The following is a 24,572-nucleotide window of genomic DNA, read 5'->3' as shown; positions in this document are numbered from 1 at the left end:
GGGGGGGGGGGGGGGGGGGGGCTGGATTAGGAGTGGATGCCCAGACTTGAGTGTAGGGTTCACTCTAAAGCATTTTCATTCATTCATTCATATTTGGTTTATTTTCTCATTTCAGTGCATGATTTCCAACACAGTAACACAACAACATACATCATACAATATTGTCTCAAAACACTTTGACACTGTCCATAAACAAAAAGGAGCAAGGAGAGAACAAGTTCCTGGAATGACAATAAATGAACCCTGAACCTTGAAGTTGATACAGAATCAGATGGCTAACCCTTTGTGAGATTAAGGTCGGAAATGAATGCATTCGTTGCTTTTAGATCGCATACTATTTTGTCCCTTTAGGCGTAACGTAGCTAAGCTAGCGCACAGACAGCAGGTTTGGTGGAAAAGAACGACACCTTAGCACTTTCGATTGGCTAATTTCACACAGTCAAAAGTAAACTCCACCTCATGACATCAAACATTTCACCTTTTTTAGGTCCTCTTCAGCTCTTTTCATTGACTTTTTGATCTGTTTCAAGTCCCTTTTTCCAGGCTCCATCTACCACGAGTTCCTTATTTTCTTTCAAAATGTAAACACATTTTTTTCTACCATTTCATGAGTTCTTCCACCCAAGTTTGGAAACAGATATGCAATATATGAACAATGTGGAAAACATTCATATACCCTGCTGGCTTTTCAGACAACGGGAGCCTCCACGAGAGGATGGGCGGGATACATAATCTAATTGGTTGATTACTGTATTCTATTTAATTATCTGATTTTATAGACCTCATATCTTAAAGAAAATTAGATGTTTATTATAATACATTAGGCCATTTTTCTGAATTAAAAAGAAATCACATCAGAGCCTGACACAACCCAGACATAGAGAAAAGATTCACATTATCTGACCATGCAAGACTCAATTATTGATAAGGTTTACAATTATTGCAGCTATTTGTCCTCACAAGCTTCTTGATGTTTGAGTTAAAATCATGAGACTGAAGCACAAGAGAAAAAATCGGCACAGCTTCATGTCGACTAAACAACACCTTCACTGATGGACCTGTCATGCTCTGAGACAAGGAGATGGCTGTCAGGTTTGGACACACACATACACACACACACGCATGCACACGCACGCACGCACACAGACACACACACAGACACACACACAGCCACACACCCGACTGTGTAGGTCAACACACCCTGCAAACACAAGATTCCCCAAAGGCCTTGTTCCTACACAGTATCACACACACCAAACACTGGTTTAGAGGGTGTGATGGCCGAGAGGAGGTGAAGAGGGCGTGACCCAAAACAACTGATCTCATAGAGGAGAGGAGAGGAGAGGAGATCTCTGTGTATATGACCACAAATGGAGAGAGCAGACACCAGCTGTCACTTGCTTATGTCAGCCCTATTCTCAGCTTCTATGTGTGTGTTGTATTCCTGTGTGTGTGTGTGTGTGTGTGTGTGTGTGTGTTACTGTGTGATCTCAGCTAGCCATGACTGGTTTCAATTACACAGCAAACTTTGACCCTGTGTAACCAAGCGGGGAAACCAGCTACTGAGAGCAAGAGGTACAGTGAGAAGTGGAGAGCATAAGAGAGGCAGTGGTAAATTCAGAGATGGTGAAGCCAACAGAGTTTTTGACTCAAACTTGTAAAAAACATATGATGCTTGTCATACGATGCATCTATGAAAAGCTCACACACAAAATAACACTTTCATGGACAGCAACTTACCCTTTTCCGTGGGGGTCCTCTTTCTTCATCTTTTTGGCCCCGCCCCGATGTGGCCCCGCCTCCTGCCCGACCCTGTCGCCCCCCTTTGCCTTCTCCAACTGAAGGTCTGATGGTCATCCTTATCTCAGGTGGACAAATGTAGTTTTCAAGGTTCTTGGGGGGTTTCTTGGTGCGCTTGGTGGTCTGGATCTTCAGCTTCAGACTTCCTTCCTGGAAACTTGCTTCCTTGATAGAAAACTCCTGCTCCTCCAAAAGCCCCTCCCCTTGATCCTCTAGCCCCTCCCCTTCGCTGATGGCACCATGAATCACATCATCACTGCGAACCAAACCCATGCCCCCTGCTCCTTGCTGGTTCCCTTCATTTGGCCCCACCCTGCCTCCCTGTAACTCCGCCTCTTTGGGTCGGGCCGAGCCAACCAGATCCCTTGGCTCCATCCACACTGCCACCTGAGCCAATAAGGATTCGTAAAGCTGTACTAGCCAGCCAATAGAAAGATGTAGAACAGAGGGAAGTTGGGCTGGTCGGTTGTTGTCAATCAACTACTGGAGTTGGATTGGTTGTCCCGCGGGAACACGGCGAAGCCAGGGACAATCTGCGGAGAAAGCAGGTGAACAATATGATAAGGGATTTTTTTTTTTTTTTTTTTAAACAGAGTCATCCTCATAGCTTACACTGCAGAGCTAGCTTTGAGCACAGGCCTGTCTGCTGTCATCACCATCATTAGCTGCCTGTTATGCATGAAGAAAAACACACACGCTGCACAGAGCTGTGGAGGCATGCTGCCATTCTCTCATTTACATTCGGTGCCTCACAAAAACAATCTCAGTTTGGACTCCCACTTGCCTTTCGCTCCTCCTACTCTCTCATTCACTCACCCTTTGCTTACCCCCTCTCCCTCCCTTCGTCCCTCATTCCATCCCTACCACGGATCTGAAGCAGAGCTGTGCAGACAACGGAGTGATCAGTGCAAAATAAGACATTCCTCTTTTCTGCTCTTAAACCAGGCTGAAGTTAGCCTGAGGACACAAGAAGCTGACTTCTGTTTTTCTTCTTTTTCTTTCAGTAGATCAGCGAAGAAAGGAGGGGGGGGGGGGATCACACATGGGGAGAAGTGAAGCCAGCAGAGTAAGACGGAGAGAAGGAATCTAATTCTTTCCCCAGATGTGGTTTACGAGCTGGTCTGGAAAAAACAGCGTCTGAACTGTTTTACACATGCATGAAGTGGCATTAATAAACACACAAGCATGAAACGCAGCATATAGTTATGCACAGAAACACACACATAAATGACAGTGTTGCTGTCACTGAGTATACTTCTACACCCCTGCTGCTATTTGTGCTCTCTAGAGGAGAGGTCGTGTCCGCCATTTGTTAGAGAATTTAGATCATTTTTTTCCCCCTTTTTGGATCATTGCACATGCAGATACAGATCGACGAGACAGACTTCAATCAGTACACACGGTGGCATATGCATTCACTCAGGCTTACTTCCACACAGGCGTATAAACAGAAAGCAACCCAAACAAACACTGGACTACATCTCTCACTACAGCTCCAGGGAATCCCATCAGTCAATATGACATGAGGCATGACTGAGCTGGAAGTGGGGAATGCTCTCACACACTGAGCTTAGACCAACATCATTTACACTGATGTGAACCTAGACTGGACCACTACCTGCGGACACGACTCAAATAAAAGCTTACAGCCTGCTGCAGATTTACAACGAACTGAGAGCACAAAAGGTTTACGGCATATAAACCTGTATATGGTATTACCCAACCTGATGGGGGTAATATAGAATTACCCACCCCCTTGCCTCTGCTAATACCCTCACTGACATGGTTACTGTTGGTATTTAACACTAGCTGTGTGTGTATTTCTCTTCTGTACCAGCCCACGCTACTGTACTAACAGCTGATCCCCTTTATAATGCCTCATAGAACATGCTTACAGCTACACCCGCTTATCCTTTAAGGTCCCTGGGGGCTGGAGACACTAAGCTGGGTACAACATGGACAGGTCACCAGTCAATCACAGGCTGGCACGTTCAGGCTCACATCCACACATATGGTAGATGCCAATTAACCTCACCTCGATGACTCTGAACATTGGGAAGAAATCAAAATGAAAGCCCAGCTAGATTTCAATACCGTCTGTGCTTACAGTGTGATTGAATAACAATTGTAATCCACAGCAGCAGTTCAACCATTCAAGACCGCACACAAACATTGTCAAACGCTGAGGTCAAAGTTTTACTTCTGCCTCTGCAAGATTAAATAAAAAGTGAAAGGCCTGTTTCCACTCTGCTCTCTCTTTAACAGTCAAGTTTGCCAATCTAAAACCACCCGAGCTTACTCATACTGGTTCTGGGTGTAGGTTCTGGTGGATCCCATGCTGGTTAAGTATGAAAAAGGCTTAAAGGACCAAACAGTGGTTTGGACTGTTTAAGCGTATCACTCAAAATTGCAGCCAAACATTTTCCAAACCCATAGAAATTATTTGATTGATTTCCTAGCTTACTGGAAGTTCATTCAATAAGTGCGGTATGAAAAGGAACTTCCAAAACTTGCTGGTGTTTTTAGGCTGTTTTTTTTAATTTTTTTTATAGAGCAATCCTCTTTTTCATGGTTGAAATTCCCTGAGGAACTGTTGTGCAGATGATTTCTTCTTGTTGCCTCAAGAAAATCTTCCAACGCTACACTTAAGCTGCCCAACACTGACCTTTCAGGAAAAAAAGAAACTAACATATTCTCATTAGTCTTCATATTAGTTTACTATTGTCTCACTTTTTATGTTGGATTTCATGGCGACAGAAATTTTGAGCGCATTGCTTTTGGACAGCCTAAAATCTCAGCGACAGATGCTGCAGAGGGTTACACCACACAGCAACACTGATGCATAGAAAATGAGCCTAAATGTTTATATTGATAGATGACCAATCTTGGCAGGCCCTGCGAGATAATTAAATTCCATATTCTGTTATTATGCAAATCATAGCTTACTTGGAGAATCAGTCCAAAAACATGCAGCATGTTTTGGAAATTGGTCAAAGTTGATGTGCACTACAGGTAATTTGCCTTTGATGAGCTAACTCGTGCAATACCATGACACTATAGTCCCCCTTGATAACTATTATGTATTCAAAGTTGTACAAGGATAACCCAAAGACAGTGAGTCTGGGCTCAGTTACTGATCATACAGTGCCCACATGACCTTTTTTGGTCCTCCAGGATCCTCCCTGTCCCTAATGTCAGCGCGGTGACTCGGCCTCATGGCATGTGTGAAAGCCACCCTGTGTGTCATGTGACTGACTGAGGACAATGACAGGAAAAAGAGACAGCTGCCAACCACAACATCAAACACGTACGCACACGTAAAAAAAAAAAAAAAAAAAAAAAAGAAAGACCAATCCACATGGGTGGTGCTGTTTAAGACTCCTCTCACAACATTTACCCAGTGTGACAACAAAATGGCGTCATATATATATTTTAGCACACATCTTCGGTCTGGATCATGACTGCTTCTCCTCGCTGCCCTGAGCTGTGTTAGTTCTCTGTTAGCTTAGAGTTTATGTAAGGCTGACCCCTCCACGGGCCTCCCTTGCCCAGCCTGAGCCTCCCTGTCTCCTCTCTCTCCCCCCCCCCCCCCCCCTCTCTCGCTCTTACACACACATGCACACCTCGACCAGCCTCAGACAGCAGGGTGATTGTAAGAGGCCAGACTCGCTGCATAAATAGCTTTATTATGTTCTCAAAAACTAGCAGCGCTAACCAAGCAGCTTCCCTCTCAAATAGCATAAGGTCGCTCCCTGTGCTGGATGTGAGAGGCTGTGAATGAGACACTCAGCCTCGTCCTTTGAAAACAATTATGATAAAGCATCCATAATGGAGTGCAGACAGACAGAACAGAGATGGCGAATGATACGGACACACAGACAAAACAGACTGAGTGTGTGTGCAATGTGTGTGTGAGAGAGAGAGAGAGAGGAGAGAGAGGGATGGCAACAGAAACACAACCTTTTAAGGCTGCATACCCAGCAGCCCAGTGCCTGAGGTGGACTCACAAATAGCTCACACATGCAGACAGATGCTCACACTCACACACACACACACACACACACACACACACACACACACACACACTCAGGCTCACACATTCACACATCCAAAAGCAGTGCAAACGCCCGTTTGATTGCACAAGGTGAAGAGCCTTTTTTCTGCTCTCCTTTGATGTGAGAGTGGAGTAGAGGCTCGACCGGCCCTGGCACAGGATGAGTATCTCATGAAATGATGAACACTGTCTGTCTGCCATTTTCATTCCTCATTTATCTCTCTCTCTCTTTCTTTTATTCTGGCCCTCTAGCGAATGTTGCAATCAAGTTAACAAATGTTTTTAGAAGGATCAAATCATTGGTTGGAGACGAATCAAAAAAGGTATGTCCCCAGACTTATATTATAGTGCTTCCAAAGCCAATGGAGGAGCATGACTTCTCTGGCTCGGAGTCTATTAGACCTCTGCCTCGGAGCGGGGCAAAGTGAAGGAAGCAATCTTTTTTTTCCCTGTCCACATCAAAGACAAATTCTGTTTTTTAAGTGAACATTACTAAATTCTCCCTTGATGCGAAAAAGGTAAATAGAAACCCTCCTATCCCTTGCTTAGCATGGATGGCACAGGCATGTGTTCAGCTGGAAGGACAATCATGTGTGGCGGCCGTTACAGAAAAATGATGGCCTTGTGCAGTCGGGCAAGCACACACTCCTCTAGATGAGCCATATGCCAGGTAGCACTAAAACCATCCTCACCTAACTACCTCGGCACAAGCAGATGAATGTTAAACCATTTTAACTGCAGCAGAAGCCACAAAATGGCTGTCAGCAAAAAAACACCTCCCCTTCTCCCCAACTGTCCCCCCCCCCCCCCCCCAAACCTCTGTTTTCTCCCCTCTTCTCTGTGCTACCTCTTTCCTTTAGCCTCTCCCTCCCTCCCTCCTCACTCGCTCACTCTTTCTGTACACTCTGCCAAAAGGTGCTCCAGTGCTGATATTCCGTTAAGAGCGCCTGCCAACAGTAAGATTTGTCCTTGGATCCTGTTCACATTCCCTCCTCCCCCTCTCTGTGATCCTGTTTCGACCCGAGGTATCCAGCTCAGAAGGGGGATACACCTAATCGATTTCTCATGCTTTAATTCAATGGTGGCATGGGCATCTCATTACCTAATAGGGGGGCTTTAATAGCTTACTTCATACTATTACGCCACAAAAGCACTGCTAGACTTTTCACTTTAAACCCCTATAACTTGTTCACAAGACGAGATTGATGGTTTCCATCACCTCTATTACCCATCACTCAACCCAATTCTTTTCCACCTGGTCACACCTCCGTGTTCTCACTCTTTTTATCCATTGCTCATTTCTTCCCTCTCCCTTCCCACATATCCTACAGACCTGACCATTTTTTCCTCACTTTCACTGACTCATTCAGGCTTGTCTATTTATCTTCTGGTCCTGTGGTTGTGGTTTCTAGAGGCTACTGATAACAGCAGAGCACTGCAGTTCACTTCAACACCTCACCTTCATCCACACTACCAAAGCATGGACATCAGTTTTTGACCAGGCTGTTTCTGACAGTCAAGCAAAACCGATCAGCTATTTATGAACATAGACAGCTGAGTAACTTTGGCTTCCACTAGGTCAAACACCCGCAATGAGGGAAGCAACAGAAGTTCTGATACCATTTCTCCTGTCCCAATTCCCAAACCTAGACTTGGGTACCAGCTGATGAATTGTACCCCTCTATTATTAGTGCAGCAAAAAATATACATATTATAGGGGAAAAAATTGATTTCTACATTTAACCAACATTATAATCTCCATAGCACTATACTGTTGTCATTTATTATCGTCACACACGAGTGACCTGGAACCAGCTGATTTTTTCATGGTAATTGGTTATGATTTTGTAATCAGGCTGATACAGATACTGTTATAGCTATCACCATACTGCTATTGGGACAACTCTATGCATTGCCTTAAAAAAAACTTAACAAGGTAAAGGCAAACTGAGAAATATGACACACTACTTTCATACTTAGTGAGCAGTAGCTTAAAACATTCACAACACTCAGCATCTGACATTTGTCCCTCCTCAACCCCCTAAACATCAGCCAAACAGGTAGAAGAAATAAAACACATGTACACAGGTAAACGTGACATCATGACATGCTGAACCAGTCAAAACCATCTAGCTAGCATGCTACATGTCACAAAGTGTTCTGCAATGTGATGGTCTATCATTGTCAGTGAAGAAGCTGAGGTCCACCTCAGTAGAAAGACATTGAGTGTTTGAGCAGCTCCTCCATCAATGTGTAGTGGACACTTTATCCCATTGGCCTAATTAGCTGTTTTTATTTTACTGCCACCTAATTAACAAGGTATTACACGCAGTAAGAATAGCTTGAGACTGAGTAGTTCAGCATTGTTTGGGATGCTCTGTGTGTACGTGCGAGACTGTGCGCGTGGTGGACTAAGTATGCTGGCGCGCGCGTGTGTTGATTTTTTTTGGGGGGGGGCATGTTACTGGAAGAAATGATAAAATTTGCAGGTGAAGTATAAAAAATGGCCCAATGCATGAAACATTGACGATATGTGTTGAGTTGACTCGGCAAAGCAGACAAACAGCAGCACATTGATATAAACATTCAAAGGTGTATTCAGGTGTGGAATGTGACCAGTCGACCGGGACTACTTACCCATGTCTAATGTTGTCACACACTCGGCTCTACCGTGTAAATATTTCATCAAGATCATTTACAATCCATTTAGACACATTTTACACAAGCAGTGGATGGGATGACAGCCTCCCGGGGACCTGTCAAACGAAGCCACGATTATGTGGAGATATTTTTTGACAGAAAACCCCGAGGAAAATGGCGTCAACGGGGCTTTGGGAAAGAGAGAGAGAAAAAAAAAAAGAAGCCAAAATAGGATTTGCTGCCTGATGACAGAAGCGAGCAAAAGGTAGCCGTGTGGGAAGGGAAAAAAAATCCAATCGGAAACTTCGCGCTTGTGTCCAGTTCCCGTCAGAAAAGAGATCTTTGGAGGCTCCGGTGCACTGACTCGTGTTGTGGAGATCCAGCGGCGGTGCAGAGAGGCTCCGGTGCCCTGCAGGATCGCTGGTCACTCGGGGAGCTGCACAGCGCTCAGATCCCTCACAAATCCGCTACTCGGCTGGTGAGGGAAGGAGGAGGAGGGGGGGGAGTGGGACTATTACTGCAGTCAAAACAAGCCCGCATACGACTACAAGCCCAAAATCCAGCGGGAAAATGTCAGCGACAAGACCGCGCTTTCCGCCGTCAGTTCGCGAGACAGAGGATCCGATGAAGGAGGCGGTGGGTAAGGTTGCTTTCCTTCGCTTGGTTGTATCAAATCAGGGTTTTCTCTCAATATGCCCCTCTCTCTCTCGCGCGCGCGCTCTCGCTCTCTCTCTCTGCTTTCCCGATCGGTGAATGTCAGGTCCCGGAGCCTGGTGTCTGGTAATGATCTCACCCAGCAGACTAAGAGCTGTGGCCGAGCAGAGCAGAGGAAGAGGGGAGGAGTGGAGGAGCGACATCGCCTCCACCTGGCAGCATGGGCGCGTGTCTCCTTTTGCAACCTTCCCATAATTCCCAGGGCTGTCTCCTCTGGGACTTCAGTGCAAGGTGGGACAACACCATCTGGCTAAAGGCTGATGTTTTGACCGAGTTACTGCTGTAGGACACAGTGATGTGTTTTTAAAACAGGTTCAGGAACAAGTTTGCTATAAATACAGAAGTTTTGTAGAGTGAGGCTCTGGAAGGTGAAAAGTGTAACATCAAATGTTGACTCTAGATAGTTAAAAGTCTGAATTTTAAAAACAATTAGATAGGGACATTTTGCTCATTCTCTGGGCCAATTTGCCACCAGATATTACACCCGAGACGTACCAGACTCATTTAGATCATGCCTTACATGTTCCTGAATGCGAAGCTCAAGGAACCTACCACAGAAATAGGTAAGAAAACAATGAAAGGGCCCCTCCTGACTTGAATTTATTCAAAATGTTTAGATTCCTGGCCGGAACTGCAGCACCACAAAGAGCACAGAATTTTATAGATATGAGGAAACTGATTCAGGTTCACAAAACACATTTATTGTGTTATATATGTTGTCTTCCTTGTGTTTTAAGAAACCCTAATGTGACAACGAATGCAACAGATTCCATATTTAAGATCTTCAAGATTCAAGGTGACACTTACAGTAGATCAAAATAACTCCCAAATAAGTGTTAAATAAATTTTTAAAAAAAAACAGATTAGAGCTGATTACACAATAGAAATAATATCCAAATACTTCTGTTAGAGTTACACTGAAACTGAAAGTTTTAGGGTTAGGGTCCCACATATAAAATGGTAGGGACTTAAAAAGAAGAATGAGAGGCTACTACACTATTACATACTTTCCCTGAGTCATAACTTAGTACAAAATCATTTAATATGTTGTTTGGAGTTTCTACATGAAAAATTTGCCAAACCTGTGGACTTTTTCATAATAAAAGCTTTGCCCATGAACCAAAGGGATGACTGCTGATGATTTAATTTGACAGGCCGTGTATAATGAAGTCCAATCCAACATGTGTGCTCAGTGAGACATAAAGATGCCACAACACACTCTGCCAACACATTGATTCAGAGGAAGAAAGAGTGGGTGTGTGAGGGGATGATTACAGGTAGATTATTGTGTGTGTTTGTGTGTGTGTGTGTGTGTGTGTGTGTGTGTGTGTGTGTGTGTGTGTGTGTGTGTGTGTGTGTGTGTGTGCGTGTGCTGGTGCTTTCCCCTTAAAATGTCTAATTATATCACACTGGAAAACTAATGTAACCTGAACAAGCCTCAGTTGTTCCATTAACTCATCGTTGTCACAAATTGTTTATATCGTGTCTCCACGCAAACCCTGACCTTCCCTGTATGGAAAACATCCTTTAACATTAGCAAGTGATGCAAATGATGTCAGATGACCTTTTCTCTCTTAGTGCCCCACAGATAGCTGTTACTCAGCCCTGGCATGTGTGAGCGTAAGGGTGTGTGTGTGTGTGTGTGGATAACCCACTGGGAGGTATTTCATTAGCTGGGGTGGTATTTGTGATTATGCGCTCAGTACCATGCAAATATTCAGCACAGTTTTGTATTTGTTGTTAGAAATCTGCTCTGCCATCAGTGGATTGGGTGTTGTTGCTTTTCACTTCCTCTGCTGCTGCGGCACATTGACGAGATACACATAACTGTTTGGTGTGTTTGTGCCTGTGGTTTAAAATGTTTGTACAGTAAATTGTGTTTGTAGTGTCAATGCCGTAGTGATTCTATCCATTTGCTGCTTTCTAGCATAGTTTTACTTTCCATTTTACTTCCATAAAGGACCCGGGTTAAATCAAATTTTGGTTGAAGCTTAGCATTATTGAGACTTTAAAATTAGGCTCAAATTTTAGGATCGATAGCTTTCAAATTTTTGAAAATTTGGTTTTAAGGAAGATAAATACAATCTTCCTCAAAATATATGTAAAGACTCCTTAAATATAGACTAATAAAGTTGTGTATTTGCATGCATATGTATGTTCTCATTGATGTGTGTCTATTGATTTGAGATGTGTGCTAGAATACAAAGAGACCCCTGAGAGTGAGAGGTCAACAGCTGCTCCCCAACAACCAATCAATTGCAGGGTATCAGTAAACATTACACACACACACATGCAAACACACACACACACACACACACACACACACACACACACACACACACACACACACACAGACGGCACTCTGTTCTTGAATCTGTTGCCATGGATACCAGATACAGGCAGCCAAGAGGGAGCAGTTTTCCAGCTTAAACTGTAAATATTGAATTATGACGGGGAGGAAGGAGACAGCAGAGCAGGGCAAACGCTCCTGCCTGAATGATCTAAATATCCAGATCATCCTTTCATCTCTATTCACTGCTACAGGAAATCTGGTGCATCATTCATGTTCATCAAGTTCTACATAAAAAGATCAATGTGTCTCCTCCGGTCCTCGTCATTTATCTGAGTGTCTCTTCTACAGACTGAGAGCTGCCCCCATTCCTTCTTCCCTGCCTGCCTTTTTGTATGCGAGATTTTCATTCCCTCAAGTGGGATGCCAAAGTAAATGCTTCCCCGTGCTTGATTTGCTATACATAAAAGTGAATCTCATTCAAACCACTTCACCAAATGCTGAAGCTTTCATGTGGTGATAGCTCCTCTGTGGTTTCATCGATGGGGAGAGAGAGGATTGAGATAAGAAGTGAAGAAAGAGGAAAAAGTGATTTAAACAATTAATAAATGTTCTAAGGGAGGCCGTTGGAGAGAGGAAAAAAAACATATGAATAATAAAAGCGGTAAGTGGAGTCAGCAGAGCTACAATAACAACAACACACTGATGCTCATAACAAAGCAGAGGCACTTGACTGCTCTGAGAGTTGACACGCTAACCTTGAGCTGACATTGCGAGCAGGGGAGACTCACATTCAATCAATGAAGGGCTTTTCTCAGGGAGTCCACTAATCTCACAGGGCAGCCGAGGGTTCATCAGAGCCCAGAGCCCCCTGGGACTGACAGAGCTAATGGGGTTAGCTGAGAGAAATAAGGAGTGTGTGTCTGTGTGTGTGTGCAAGACAAGTGTGTTGAGCATGCAAGGATCATGCAGCTGTGTGTGATAACCTGCACTTGTGTGTTGTATATACAGACAGTGCATGTGTGTACGAGTGTGAGAAAGAGCGAGGGTCGTGCTGATGGAGTGAGAAGTTAATGGGACGTGTGACAAGGTTGATTACTAAGGCCTCAGTGATCTGGCTGGGTTAATGAAGTAAATGACTTCTTGGATAACACACCGCTGAGGCGATCTTCAACTACTGATACACTCAGATAAACCAGAATGGCCTCCTCTTCTCCCTCATTTACCTTCCAACGACACCTGCGTTTAACTTCCTGCGGCACTAAGCTGCAAGCACACATCTTTTTTCATTCAAGATTCGAGATTTTATGTTTCTATTGAAATGTGTTGTTTAGTCGATGAATGAAATACATGTGCAAATAAATAAACTCATAAATATTCAGTGGGTTTTAATTCATCCCAGGACTTTTACAAATATTTTTGTATTTACTATGTTTTGTTTATCTGTGTTTCTTATAACTGGGCCGTGTGTAATATTAAACATAAATGTGGACATTTGGTGTGTTGTAGCAGAAACACCTTAAAGCTAATCTTCACATGCAGCCCTTGGCAGGTCACAACAAAACATTCATATAGTTAAAACAACACTGAATTAACATGAATATATTATACAAGATATAATACAGAGTGACACAGAGCAGTGAATGGCAAATATGACAATGGCAAATGGAATACACAATTAGACACGATATACGATGTGACACGATACGATGCCATGCCATGCCATGTGATGTGATACGGTTTCTTACATTGGACTCTGTCCCCTTGGACATGCCAAAAACTCCTAAATAATCAGACCCAATAATAGTCCTTAGTGCTTCTAACATTTTCACATGTATCACACCAAAGCAGCTTAATAGTGTGCCTATAGGAAGTAAAAACAAGATAGGGGGCAACAAACAGTCCTTGCTCACAGCAGGTCAGTGCGACCGGAAGTTGTCATGTGAAGACATGTGTGCCATTTCGAAATTCATTAAATCACAGCTGCTTTGCACACAGTGTAAAGTCTCTCTTAAAGTGGCCAACTGTTGTTTGCACTACTTGCATCTACGCACAGACATATTAGCGGAGAAAAAGAGTTACTGAAAGACTGTGGCCTTTTTTCCATTTAGGGATGAGATGGAGATTCTTCTTCTAATGAGAGCAATAACGACGTCTGAGAGAAGACGCAGACCAGAACAAAACAACAACAACACAGATGGAAGCTAAGCCAACAACAAAGACGGCTCTGAGTGCAGTTGACTGCGGACTCCCTGCTGTCTCCATCTATGTGGAGAGATGACATTGTGCCCATCCTCCTGTTACTTATAGGGACATTATCATAATGGTGTCGTTTATGAGCTGAGCCTTCAAATGGGCTCAACTTGAAGTCCTCCACAGGGCGTGTGTGTGTGTGTGTGTGTGTGTGTGTGTGTGTGTGTGTGTGTATGTGTGTGTGTGTGTGTGCATGCCTGTGAAGCTGCAGGCAGAAAGCAGTGAACAAAATAATTCTGCCCTAATATTTATTTAAACTGACAGTTCTGGCATCTAACAATGCAGCCAAGGACTGACAGCACCAATCTGATCAATCTCTAAACAAACTGCAGCAAAGAGAGATGTATTTGTCCTTTTGTGCTTTCTTATTGTGTTCTCACTAAAGACATCTGCAGAGAAGAAGCTTTAGATGGGTGAATGTCGAGCAGTCAGAAATGAGATATAAATCGGTTCAAGTCTGGATTCCTTGCTATACTATGGAAAGGCAACAAAAAAAATCAAGCAACAGATAAGAGTGTCAGCATTTTATCAGTACATGAATAATAAACAATTAGTTCCAAGAATACCATGTTTGCCACGGCTTGTATGAACCTTCACACCTCCAACATCCACCCTACTGCATCCTGTTGTGTTATAACTGTGCATGTGGTCAGATACAGCTGCATAGTGTGTGCGTGTGTGTGCGTGTGTGTGTGTGTGTGCGTGTGTGTGTGTGTGTGTGCGTGTGTGTGCGTGTGTGTGTGTGTGTGTGTGTGCGTGTGTGCGTGTGTGTGTGCGTGTGTGTGGTGTGTCAGTCAGAAACAGAAACAGAGAAGAAGACTGTAGATGACACAATACTGCCACTTTCCCAGTGACTGTGTAAGTAGAATGGAGAATCTGACAGCATATGTCTCAAACTGATCTGACTGTGATGTGGCTTATTCATTCAGTCAAAGTTCCTTATAAACCTCTCTTATAGACAGTTTATGACGTGATTAAGAGGTGACATACACTTCATAATTAAGACAGCGTCAACATCAGTATCAGAAACAGAGAGTATACACTATATTTCATGATATGAATATGCCATGCACATATATTTTCTGAGAGATATCTAAACTGCTGTATGTAATGTATATTGATGTGTTTGCACATTTATTCTGTTCAGTTCCACCTGTTTTAGGAAGATAAATTGCTATAAGAAGACAGGTATAACCATTGTATGATGTTGTTTATGTATGATGCTGTCCTTGTTTTTATCCATATTTCCATTTCTGTGTAGGTACATTGACAGCAACATGCAAAAAAAAGAGTCAAACCTTGTATGCCAGATTGCTGATTCTGAGCCATCAGATGCAGCAATGGATATGTGCCATAAACAGAAAGAGAAGGTCTGAAAAACTGACAGGTTTTAGATATTTATGCTTGAGGCAAGTTCAGGCTGCAGACAGCTCTATTTTCCTCTTTCATCTTAAGATATAACTCTTAAATTAGATGTAAACATTTTGGTTTTTTTTGCAATTTGATATGATATGCCTGTTTATAAGGTGTGGTTATTTTAATAGTAAAATGACTGTTGTATGTGTGTGTTACAGAACAGGTGTTTAGCAGGGCGATACAAAGAGGATATTAAAGCACCTGTAAGGAGTTTTTGGCTGGTCATGAAACAGCCTGAAACAAATACTGATGTCTTTAAATGACCTACACAAGCAAACAAGACCACCAGCAGAAAGACTAGTTATTTCTATACAGTTGTGTGAAAAGTCATTTTCAGGAACAAACTGAACAGCCTCATGTTGACCCTCAGTTGAAGAAAAGTAGCTAGATTTTCATAGGTCCAATCAGTGTTTCAAAGCAAGAATTAAGTGACCACACACACACACACACACACACACAAACAGATGCACACAAAAAACGACACCTGGTCGGCATTTGTTGTTTACTGAGCATGTTGTGAACAATGTCCCATCTGAAGCTGCCTCCCAGCAGCAGGATGTGGTGGTGCGACAGAATCTCGCTCAACAACACCCACTTCCTATGAGTTTGATAAACAGCCCTGTGGTTTCACTCACTCTCCTCCTTCTCGTCAAATAGAGGCATACACACATACACACACACACACACACACACACACACACACACACACACATATATATGCACAGCTCAACAGCATCACCATCTGCTAATGTGACACGTTACCAGAGTGAGTTATTGTGCATAATGTTACCCGCGCTATCATGAGATTTACTGTGACAAACTGTATAAACGCCACCAGATTCGTTTATGTATCCATAACTCAGCTGTTGCTCTCTTCATCCACTCAGAAAGACTGGGGGAACGAGTGAGAGAATACCTTCAAATAATGGTAGAGGACGTCAATATGTCACATTTGTTTTAGAGCGAGTGAAGTAAGTGGTCCTGAGTTATGTCCACCACAGGACAGATATTTTCCAGTTTATGTAAGCCGGCCTGTGAGAGTCTAAAGGTTGATGAAACAGTGGTAGTAAAGAACTTCTCTTCTCTACATGGTTGCATAGGCACATACGGTCCTGTCAGTCACATCTGTGAGCTGTCAGGATATGAATGTGTGGATGCATCTTGGGGGAGAGTGAGGGGTGTATTAGGCCTTCTGATCCTTCACACTCCTCTTGTCAAACTTAACATGAAAATGAAAGTCAGTGGAGTGTGTGTGTGTGTGTGTGTGTGTGTGTGTGTGTGAGAGAGGGAGAGGGGGGGGGGGGGGGGGGGTCAAAGGAGAGGAGCCATGCCTAATCCTGTGGGATGTGGGGGTATCTGCTGTGTGTGGAGATGAGATGTAGAGATGTGTTCAGCGGTGCATGGATCACAAAACCTTCGTAACTGACAGAGGAGACTCCCAAGAGACAAACGTCAAGCTCCTAACTGCTTAAATACACTTTTAAAGGGGAAAAAGAAAACTGTGTGGATCATAACGATAACCAACATTACATCATAACTGTAGAATGTTCCTGGAATTTGATAACATATGAGATCTGAGTTTACATTGCAGTATAACAAATCCCACTAAGAACTGTGTTTGTTAACATTATATACTTTGATCAAATAAAATTATGTTTTGGAATATCATATATGATCAAATAATATATAACATAATGTTATATGATAAAACATTATCATATCATATCATACATGATATTATATTAGCCTATTTAAAAATAAATAATTTATTCATACCAAATTATATAAAGTATAATAATACAATATAAAGTACAATATATTTTTTATTAGAAATTATGTGATATTATTTTAGATTATATTATAAATAATAAATATTAAACAATATGGTGTCATATTAAATAAGATTCAACTTTAAAAATATTTCGTAAAAAAAAGGTAGTATACAGTACAAACAGGAGTAGCCTATAAGATAAGAGAAAATTCACACTTTTGATTTATTTATAAATGAAAACAGTGAACAAGAAATTCATCAAATATTTAAGTAAAACAATCCTGAATTATACATGCTCTTTACATGTATACTGAATCAGAAAAAATTGTTTGACATATTTTAGGCAATTCCCTAAAATATAATATTAACCGGTAGGTGGCGGTGTTGGTCAAAATAAAATCTCTTTTAACCCGGAAGTAGTACCTGTGGCTCTTTAACAGGGCAGGAAGAGTGCACCAATATAACTGACAGTTAGCTATCATGGCGCTTGATGTAAAGTCCAGATCCAAACGCTACGAGAAACTGGATTTCCTCGGAGAGGGTCAGGTATGATCAGAAAGATACCAGTGTCTTCTCTGTGTGCGATGTTTACGTTTCGTGCCCATTTGTTCAGGCTGCTGCTGTAGAAAGCATTGAAAGAAGCTAACATGCAGTAGCTGGTTGTTAATGTCAACAAAGCCTTGCTGGTTCATGCTGTTGAGCTCAGAGTGTCAATAATGGTCAAAATGTGTGTGTGTCTACTTTATCTTACTTATTGCTCTCCGTCTGTCGTCTCCAGTTTGCAACAGTGTACAAAGCCAGAGACAAAACGACTGATACTATAGTTGCCATTAAAAAGGTACAGAATATTACCTTAATATTGGACATTAGCATGTTGTGCTACTCTCATGTTTAACAATTGTTTTTTTTATTTTGCAGATCAAGGTTGGTCACCGTACTGAGGCTAAAGATGGTAAATGTTATGCAGTATAGCACACATGGTATTTCACACAGTTTTATAGAATAGAATAGATTTACTTTATTGATCCCAAACTTACAGCAGCAGGTTATCAAACACACAATATGAGTAAAACAAACACAATGTTAGCAATCTAAACACAATATAATATTAAATACAAAGTAAATAAGTACTAAAAGATAACAAAAATAAGAATGTGAATATATACAACCAGGATTTCACTAAGCATTACTAGTCTTAAATATGAAGATTAAATATGGAAGATTGAATGTAAATGTTTAAAAACAGAGTTGTAAATGGACAGTATTGACATAAGTTAAAGTGCATGAGTGTAGACATATTATAAGCAGAAACTATACAATATAACGGCGAGTAGACAGCCAAATGAAGTGAACATGAGTGCAGGGATAATTTGATTACAGTGTGGAGAGACAGATATTATCATGATGACAGTTCTCTGCTCGCATGAGGTGAGCTGTTGTACAGAGTTTTTTGTTTGACTTCATACAATTACTTCTTATCAACCTGTTAATAACTAATCTCATCAATAGGTATTAATAGGACTGCTCTCAGAGAAATCAAACTGCTGCAGGAACTGCATCATCAAAACATTATTGGGGTAGGTAAGCGTTTATTATGTCTGAAAATATGAACGTTTTAAAATCCACATGCCACTGCACTGATGTACTGTGATGGAAACTGACCTGAGTTTTCTAAATGTGTTCAGAACTCAAACTGAAGCTAAGTTTAATTTGCACTGTGTCCTCAGCTGCTTGATGCCTTTGGACACAAGTCCAACATCAGCCTTGTGTTTGACTTCATGGAAACAGATCTGGAGGTGAGACATTTTCTTCATCTTATTAAAACAGTCTTCTCTCCCTGTGTGTGACTCTCCAGGGTGCAGGGTAGACTGTTGTCAATTTCGCTGCCAAACAACTTTCAGTGTAGTTGCCATTACTTGTTTCTACTTAGCCCACTTTTGTAATTAGCTTATTCCTTTATTTATTCTATTAAGCACCAATTCTTTCTTTCTTTGCATTTCAACTTAAAACACCTTCTATTTTATATTGCCCTTATATTTGATGCACTTTTGTGTTACTTTTCTTCTATACTGTGACTTATAATAAGCAATGTGGCGCAAGAATTTCCAAGGGATTAACAAATCTACGCTTTAACATGTTATCATATTATACAGGCCTATTCAAAACCCCTTTTGGAAGTTTTAGTTTGTTCTCTCTCATCAATTACATTTTATTGAAGTTGTGACATATTTCATAGACTAGCTGAAAATAGTTTTTTAGAAAACAATCAGACGATAACACAATAAGGAAGAAGCTGTATGTGTTGCTATATGTCTTTAAAAATGTTTTTGAATAAGATTTAATTTAGAACAGTATAATATGTTATTTGTGATATCCATTTCACAAAGTGCAACCTCAAAGTGTGACACAGCGTTGACTAAAAAAATATGTTATTAATACAATTTTAACATAAAGATTGAATTATATACATATGTCAGCCTCTTTAATGACATAAACACCAGTCATTAGGTTTAGGAGTGGCAGGAGTGTAGAGTTACAGGAAGTGTTGGGCTCGAGTGGGGGATGACATGCACCAAGCAGTGTAAGGATAGGAAGTCAGACCTGTGACCAGTGTGACGAGGAATGTGGTCTCAGCCTCAGTACCTGGGACCCTGCTCTATCAGCTGAGCTACACTTGCACCCAAAATCAGAAAATGTTTTTGTAGAATATTAACTTTGTTTGGTAACAGTGGTAATATTATCACAATCTTCAGCTGTAAACAGCACAGGAGTCCAAATAATAGCTAAAAATAATAATGCATGAATAAACTACTTTTGAGAAGTATAAGGTTAGAAAGGCAAACATACTCAGAAAACATGCTTAGTGTGCTTATATATGACCATTAAGAGGTTCTGTGAGGTCACTTAGGCTGTAACATTTTACCCCTATCTCCTACTCTGGGGAAATGAAAGGCTCCATATGGGCGCCCACCACCGAACACAGCTATGCAAAATAAGATAAGCACCTGTTAAAAAAAATCAATACCACTCCACTCTTGGCTCTTACAATAAATTGATGCCATTAGCAGCTTGCACACAGACTGGAATATGATTCTCATCTTATTCCCCATACTACTCATGCCATGCTATTTTAGAGCCCATGCTTAGATTTGAGTGTAGGACCTTATCAACTACAGATGTTAGGAGCTTTTATTGTTGATAATATTACTGTGTTGTTGAGGATATATAGCCTACTGTCCCTAAAGGACATTAAGTGATAGATGACAACTATTTCTTGTCATGTATTTTATGTAACTGAAGCCTTTTTGTGTTTCCAGGTGATAATCAAAGACACCAGTCTAGTCCTGACTCCAGCCAACATCAAAGCCTACATCCTCATGACCCTACAGGGATTAGAGTATATGCACCAACACTGGGTCCTTCACAGAGTAAGAGCACTAATACCTCCCATACACACACATACACACTCAATCAATCAATCAATCAATTAGTAATGCACAATTTGCTACTTTGTTTGTCCAGGATCTGAAGCCCAATAACCTGCTGCTGGATGGAAATGGAGTGTTGAAGTTAGCTGATTTTGGTTTGGCAAAAGCATTTGGAAGCCCAAACAGAGTCTACACACATCAAGTGGTCACCAGGTCTGTAATCTTTTAGAAAGAAAAAAAAAAAACAACAAATTGGAACACAGATCTTTGTGTGTTTTATGCTTATTATTTAAGATCTTATGCAGCTGCTTATCTTCATTTATTTAACTTAATAAATCGTCATGTGCTCGATTTTGGATGTGGATTGGATATCAAAAGGGGAAATAAATTTGCTGGTTGAGATGTGTGTGACAGGGTATTTAGTTGAAAGAAACTGGACAGATGAATAGCAACTTATCTAGTCTTCCTGTAGTTTTCACCCAAGTTTCAATTGTCTTTAACATGATTGACATTTGTAATAAAAGAGTAGTACATGTAAGATTAGTTTGCCTGTTTAACACCTTAAAATCTAACTGGCTTTCTCCCTGTGAATGGATCCTTTCCCAGGTGGTACCGCTCCCCTGAGCTCCTGTTTGGTGCCAGGATGTATGGTGTGGGTGTTGATATGTGGGCAGTGGGATGCATCCTTGCAGAGTTACTTCTTCGGGTAAACAAACTTCACTTTCAGATATTCATGCAGTGACAGGGTAGTGATTTTTGTACCAATGATAATGTACCTGTTTGATGTAGATACCATTCCTTGCTGGAGACTCAGACCTTGACCAGCTGACTAAGATCTTTGAGGCTCTTGGGACCCCCACAGAAGAGACATGGCCTGTTTGTAGCTTTTTTTCTGTTCTATGTCATATTTACCTCTTGAACGTTTGAGGAATCCTTTTTCTAAACGTGTCCTTCAAATGTTTCTGCAGGGAATGAGTAGTCTACCAGACTATGTGTCCTTCAAAATATTTCCTGGCACACCTCTTGAGCATATATTCAGCGCGGCTGGAGACGACTTACTGGAGCTGCTACAGGGTCTGTTTACCTTTAACCCCTCCACGAGGAACACAGCGACACAGGTAACACTACGCTGAAGCAGCAGCTAGTCTCACCTCACACTTTCGATCATTTCCACTCAGTTTGACATTTTTTAAATTATAATAATGGGAAGAAATGGAAGACAAGAGCTAGCCCTAAAGTTTTGGTCCATATTGCAATTTCATTTGCGAGATAAATCTGGATAAAAATGTTTTTACTAAGATTTCTGTTTGATTTGTTGTGTACACTTATATGAAGATTTCAAAGGGCAATTTATATATTTTATAGGATACAAGTTCCCCTACCTCACCCCGTACTTCTCCTCTCAAGGTTTCTTTGATATATATATATTTTTTTTACAAAAGCTGTATCCCATTTATGTTCACACTAGCATGTGTGTGCTAGCATATCATGAAATACAAACAAAACACAACAATGTGAAATGGCACCACAAGTGTCCAGAACATACAATCATGTTAAACCCGATTAAGATAAAGCAATCTCTTAATGATGAGTTTGATCAACCAGACCTTTTAGTAAATATTTTCAGATTTATTTTCCACACCAAAAGACTGTCAACTATATGCTCATCCAGCTGTTGAACAAAAAATAATTCTCTATAGGATAAAATGCAAAAGATGAAACAATAGTACAATACAAGGACTAAAACATTTAAGCCATGTTTAAATGTCTTTGTGTCAAGTTGTTTCTCTTAAGGTTTTGCATTTTTTTTAAATATGAACTGATCCACAGACTAGAGATTAGATTAGACAGAAAGATCATACACTACACAAACTAAAATAATCTACCCTTCAGCCTAAGGAGTTGATCCAAATCCACACATGATAACAGGTTTCTACTTTTGTCTAATGTTCTTCAGGCCCTGAAGATGAGATACTTCAGTAATCGACCTGGTCCCACTCCAGGTCCTCAACTCCCCCGACCCAACTGTTCAGTGGAAGCTCTGAGGGAGAAGGAAACAGTCGGGCTGAAGAGGAAAATTGAGGGCCTGGAGACAAGTAATGAAAATATATTGGCTCATAGTTGTGTATATAATGACCTTTTCATTCACCATGTTTACATGACTTCGACAGACCCATAGTTAAATCAAGCTGTTTGATATTGTGCATTGAGCAGCAGTAACAAAAAGTGTCTGCAATCAAAGGTCTGAGGATGATTTTGAAAGGAGCTGGTAAGTTTAGAACATCCCACTCAGACCAGACTCACATACAGCACGTTGTGAATTTCAGCCTTGAGGGTTAATGCTCCCGTGTTCTCATGTTTTTGCACACTACAGTCAGAAATCTAGAAAACCACTTGACTGGACCTTGTAATTCAAAGGGTGTTGGCTGCACGTTTAACTGCAGTGAGAGACTCAGAATAAAGTAAAGTAAAACACACATACGCACTCATGTAAAGACAGTTAAGTGGATTGTGGTAGTAGGGGAACATTTTACTGAAGGAGCATGTCGGAGTTACTGGGAGGTTCAAAGTCTTTTCCAGCTCCTCCTCTGGTTTTGAAAATATCTAGGTTCCTTATAGCTATGCTACAGTACATTAAAGAGAGACATTTAAATACTAACTTGAACTTTAGTGGTCAGTAAATTGCTCATTATATGTTTGTTTGACTTGCACATGTAGAGTTAATAAAGTGTATATATGTATGTGTTTATATGTTTTCTGACACCTGTCTTAATGTTACTTTCAGCTGTGATGAAGAAGAAGCTCGTTTTCTGAACAGGATGAAAAACAGCAGATGATGCGTCTTCAGCCCGTTGTCGGGCTCAGCTTTCCCATTGTTTCTCAGGATTCTTCACCAAAATGAAATAAATAGTAAACCGGCGGTGGGAAGGAGGCTCAACTGAGCTGGACCTGAGGACATTTTAGAGGTTGTTGCCGTGATAGCGATAGCACTTGAGAAATATGCCCAGGGTTTGTATCAAAGTATCTGCTGTGCTCAGCAGAGTTCAGCAGTGAATCTTTTGGTTCAACAGATGCTGTTTATGGTCAGTTGTTTTGACTCCTTCAGTGGTGCCTGCTGGAATATTTCTATTTATATGGCAGGAAGAGGGAAAAACAAAACTAGAAAGCTTGATTGAATTCATGTTTGTGTATTTTTTTTAGTTTTTGTTTTTTTTGTATGTAAGACCAATAAAATGGTGCAAATGAATATGTATGGGGTTATCCTTGTGTAATTGAGCCAAGTTCTGAGACCGCAGAGTGGGATTTTCTGGCACAACTTCCCCAACTAACAAGGCGCACGAAGAGTGAAATGCTTCAAGAGGTCAAAAAGCTCCAGTGTTTCGGTCTGTGGCCTTCATCAGGGTTCAGGATGACCCTGATGAAGACCGCAAGCCGAAACGCGTCACTCTAATTTGTTCATGAAGTTGATCTTCATACTACAAGTGTTGCTGGAGCTTTTTGACCTCTGCAAGTTCTGGGACTACTTCAACATACTATGAAACATTGTGATATATTATTTATACACACCCTTATGGCCCACAGAACACACACTGGTTTCGTGTCAGAAGTATTTACACAGTTTCCTCTAGCAGTTATATAATAGTGTGGACAGAAATATACTTGTCTGTTTGCTCAGGTTTTTTTGGACAATCAGAGGGTGGGGGTTATGTTGGACTGTGATCATGTGGCATAAGCCCTTTCTTCAGGGCAGACAGGTTGACGCTAGCCTTCACACCAGCTCATACATAGATGACATGTGTTTCCCCTCCTGTCTGTTCTCTTTACCATTACCGTGAACCCACATAGTCTGGCAGTGTTCAGCTGCTCCTTTGGATTTCTGTCAAACAGTATTAGATCTGATGAGATGTTCAAAAAAAAGGTCTGTCTCATGGGTTGGTGTCTACTCATAAATGTCCACAATACAGCATTGAGAGGGGACACACAGACATTGTGTGATTGACTACAGTCAATCTGTATGTGTTTGGCTTTTCTGTCAGATGACAGGTTTGGCAAATATCAGCACAGTCAGAGAGCGCTACAGTATCAGCCTTATCAGCCAAGGACATTTCATTGGCCCGGGAAGCCACTGTTGCCCACATTCTGTTACAAAATACAAGGTCAGGGTTTGTGGGAGAAACTCAAACTTGCTCATATGTCTGAATCAGC

At 41.4% G+C, this 24,572-nt stretch overlaps 2 protein-coding genes across 2 annotated transcripts in view; one reads left to right on the top strand and one right to left on the bottom strand.

Moving 5' to 3' along the window:
* setbp1 (SET binding protein 1) overlaps nt 1-9,283 on the bottom strand; it is a 38,044-nt gene extending 28,761 nt beyond the window's left edge. Inside the window, exons 1-2 of the mRNA XM_061038040.1 lie at nt 8,492-9,283; nt 1,741-2,333 (exon numbers count right to left, since the gene is read on the bottom strand). Coding sequence (XP_060894023.1) covers nt 1,741-2,175 — 435 coding nt within the window. The 5' untranslated portion in view covers nt 2,176-2,333; nt 8,492-9,283. The remainder of the gene's footprint in view (nt 1-1,740; nt 2,334-8,491) is intronic.
* Nucleotides 9,284-17,344: 8,061 nt separating this feature from the next.
* On the top strand, nt 17,345-23,613 carry cdk7 (cyclin-dependent kinase 7). The gene is made up of 12 exons (XM_061038039.1): nt 17,345-17,484; nt 17,717-17,776; nt 17,857-17,890; nt 18,448-18,515; nt 18,666-18,734; nt 20,256-20,366; nt 20,461-20,579; nt 20,973-21,072; nt 21,156-21,242; nt 21,335-21,484; nt 22,324-22,462; nt 23,152-23,613. The coding sequence occupies exons 1-12, from the start codon at nt 17,419-17,421 to the stop codon at nt 23,178-23,180; spliced, it is 1,032 nt and encodes a 343-aa protein (XP_060894022.1). The 5' UTR covers nt 17,345-17,418; the 3' UTR covers nt 23,181-23,613.
* Nucleotides 23,614-24,572: the final 959 nt, after the last annotated feature.

This window comes from Labrus mixtus, chromosome 5, assembly GCF_963584025.1.
Source record: "Labrus mixtus chromosome 5, fLabMix1.1, whole genome shotgun sequence".
Classification (NCBI taxonomy): domain Eukaryota; kingdom Metazoa; phylum Chordata; class Actinopteri; order Labriformes; family Labridae; genus Labrus; species Labrus mixtus.
Note: the sequence above shows the minus strand (reverse complement) of the source record. Positions and strands in the feature narration are given on the sequence as shown.

Coding starts and splice junctions, on each gene's coding strand:
- cdk7 (XM_061038039.1), top strand. CDS start 17,419: ATGGCGCTTGATGTAAAGTCCAGATCCAAACGCTACGAGAAACTGGAT. Junction 17,891..18,447: donor CCGTACTGAGGCTAAAGATG/GTAAATGTTATG, acceptor TCTCATCAATAG/GTATTAATAGGACTGCTCTC. Junction 20,367..20,460: donor AACACTGGGTCCTTCACAGA/GTAAGAGCACTA, acceptor TTGTTTGTCCAG/GATCTGAAGCCCAATAACCT.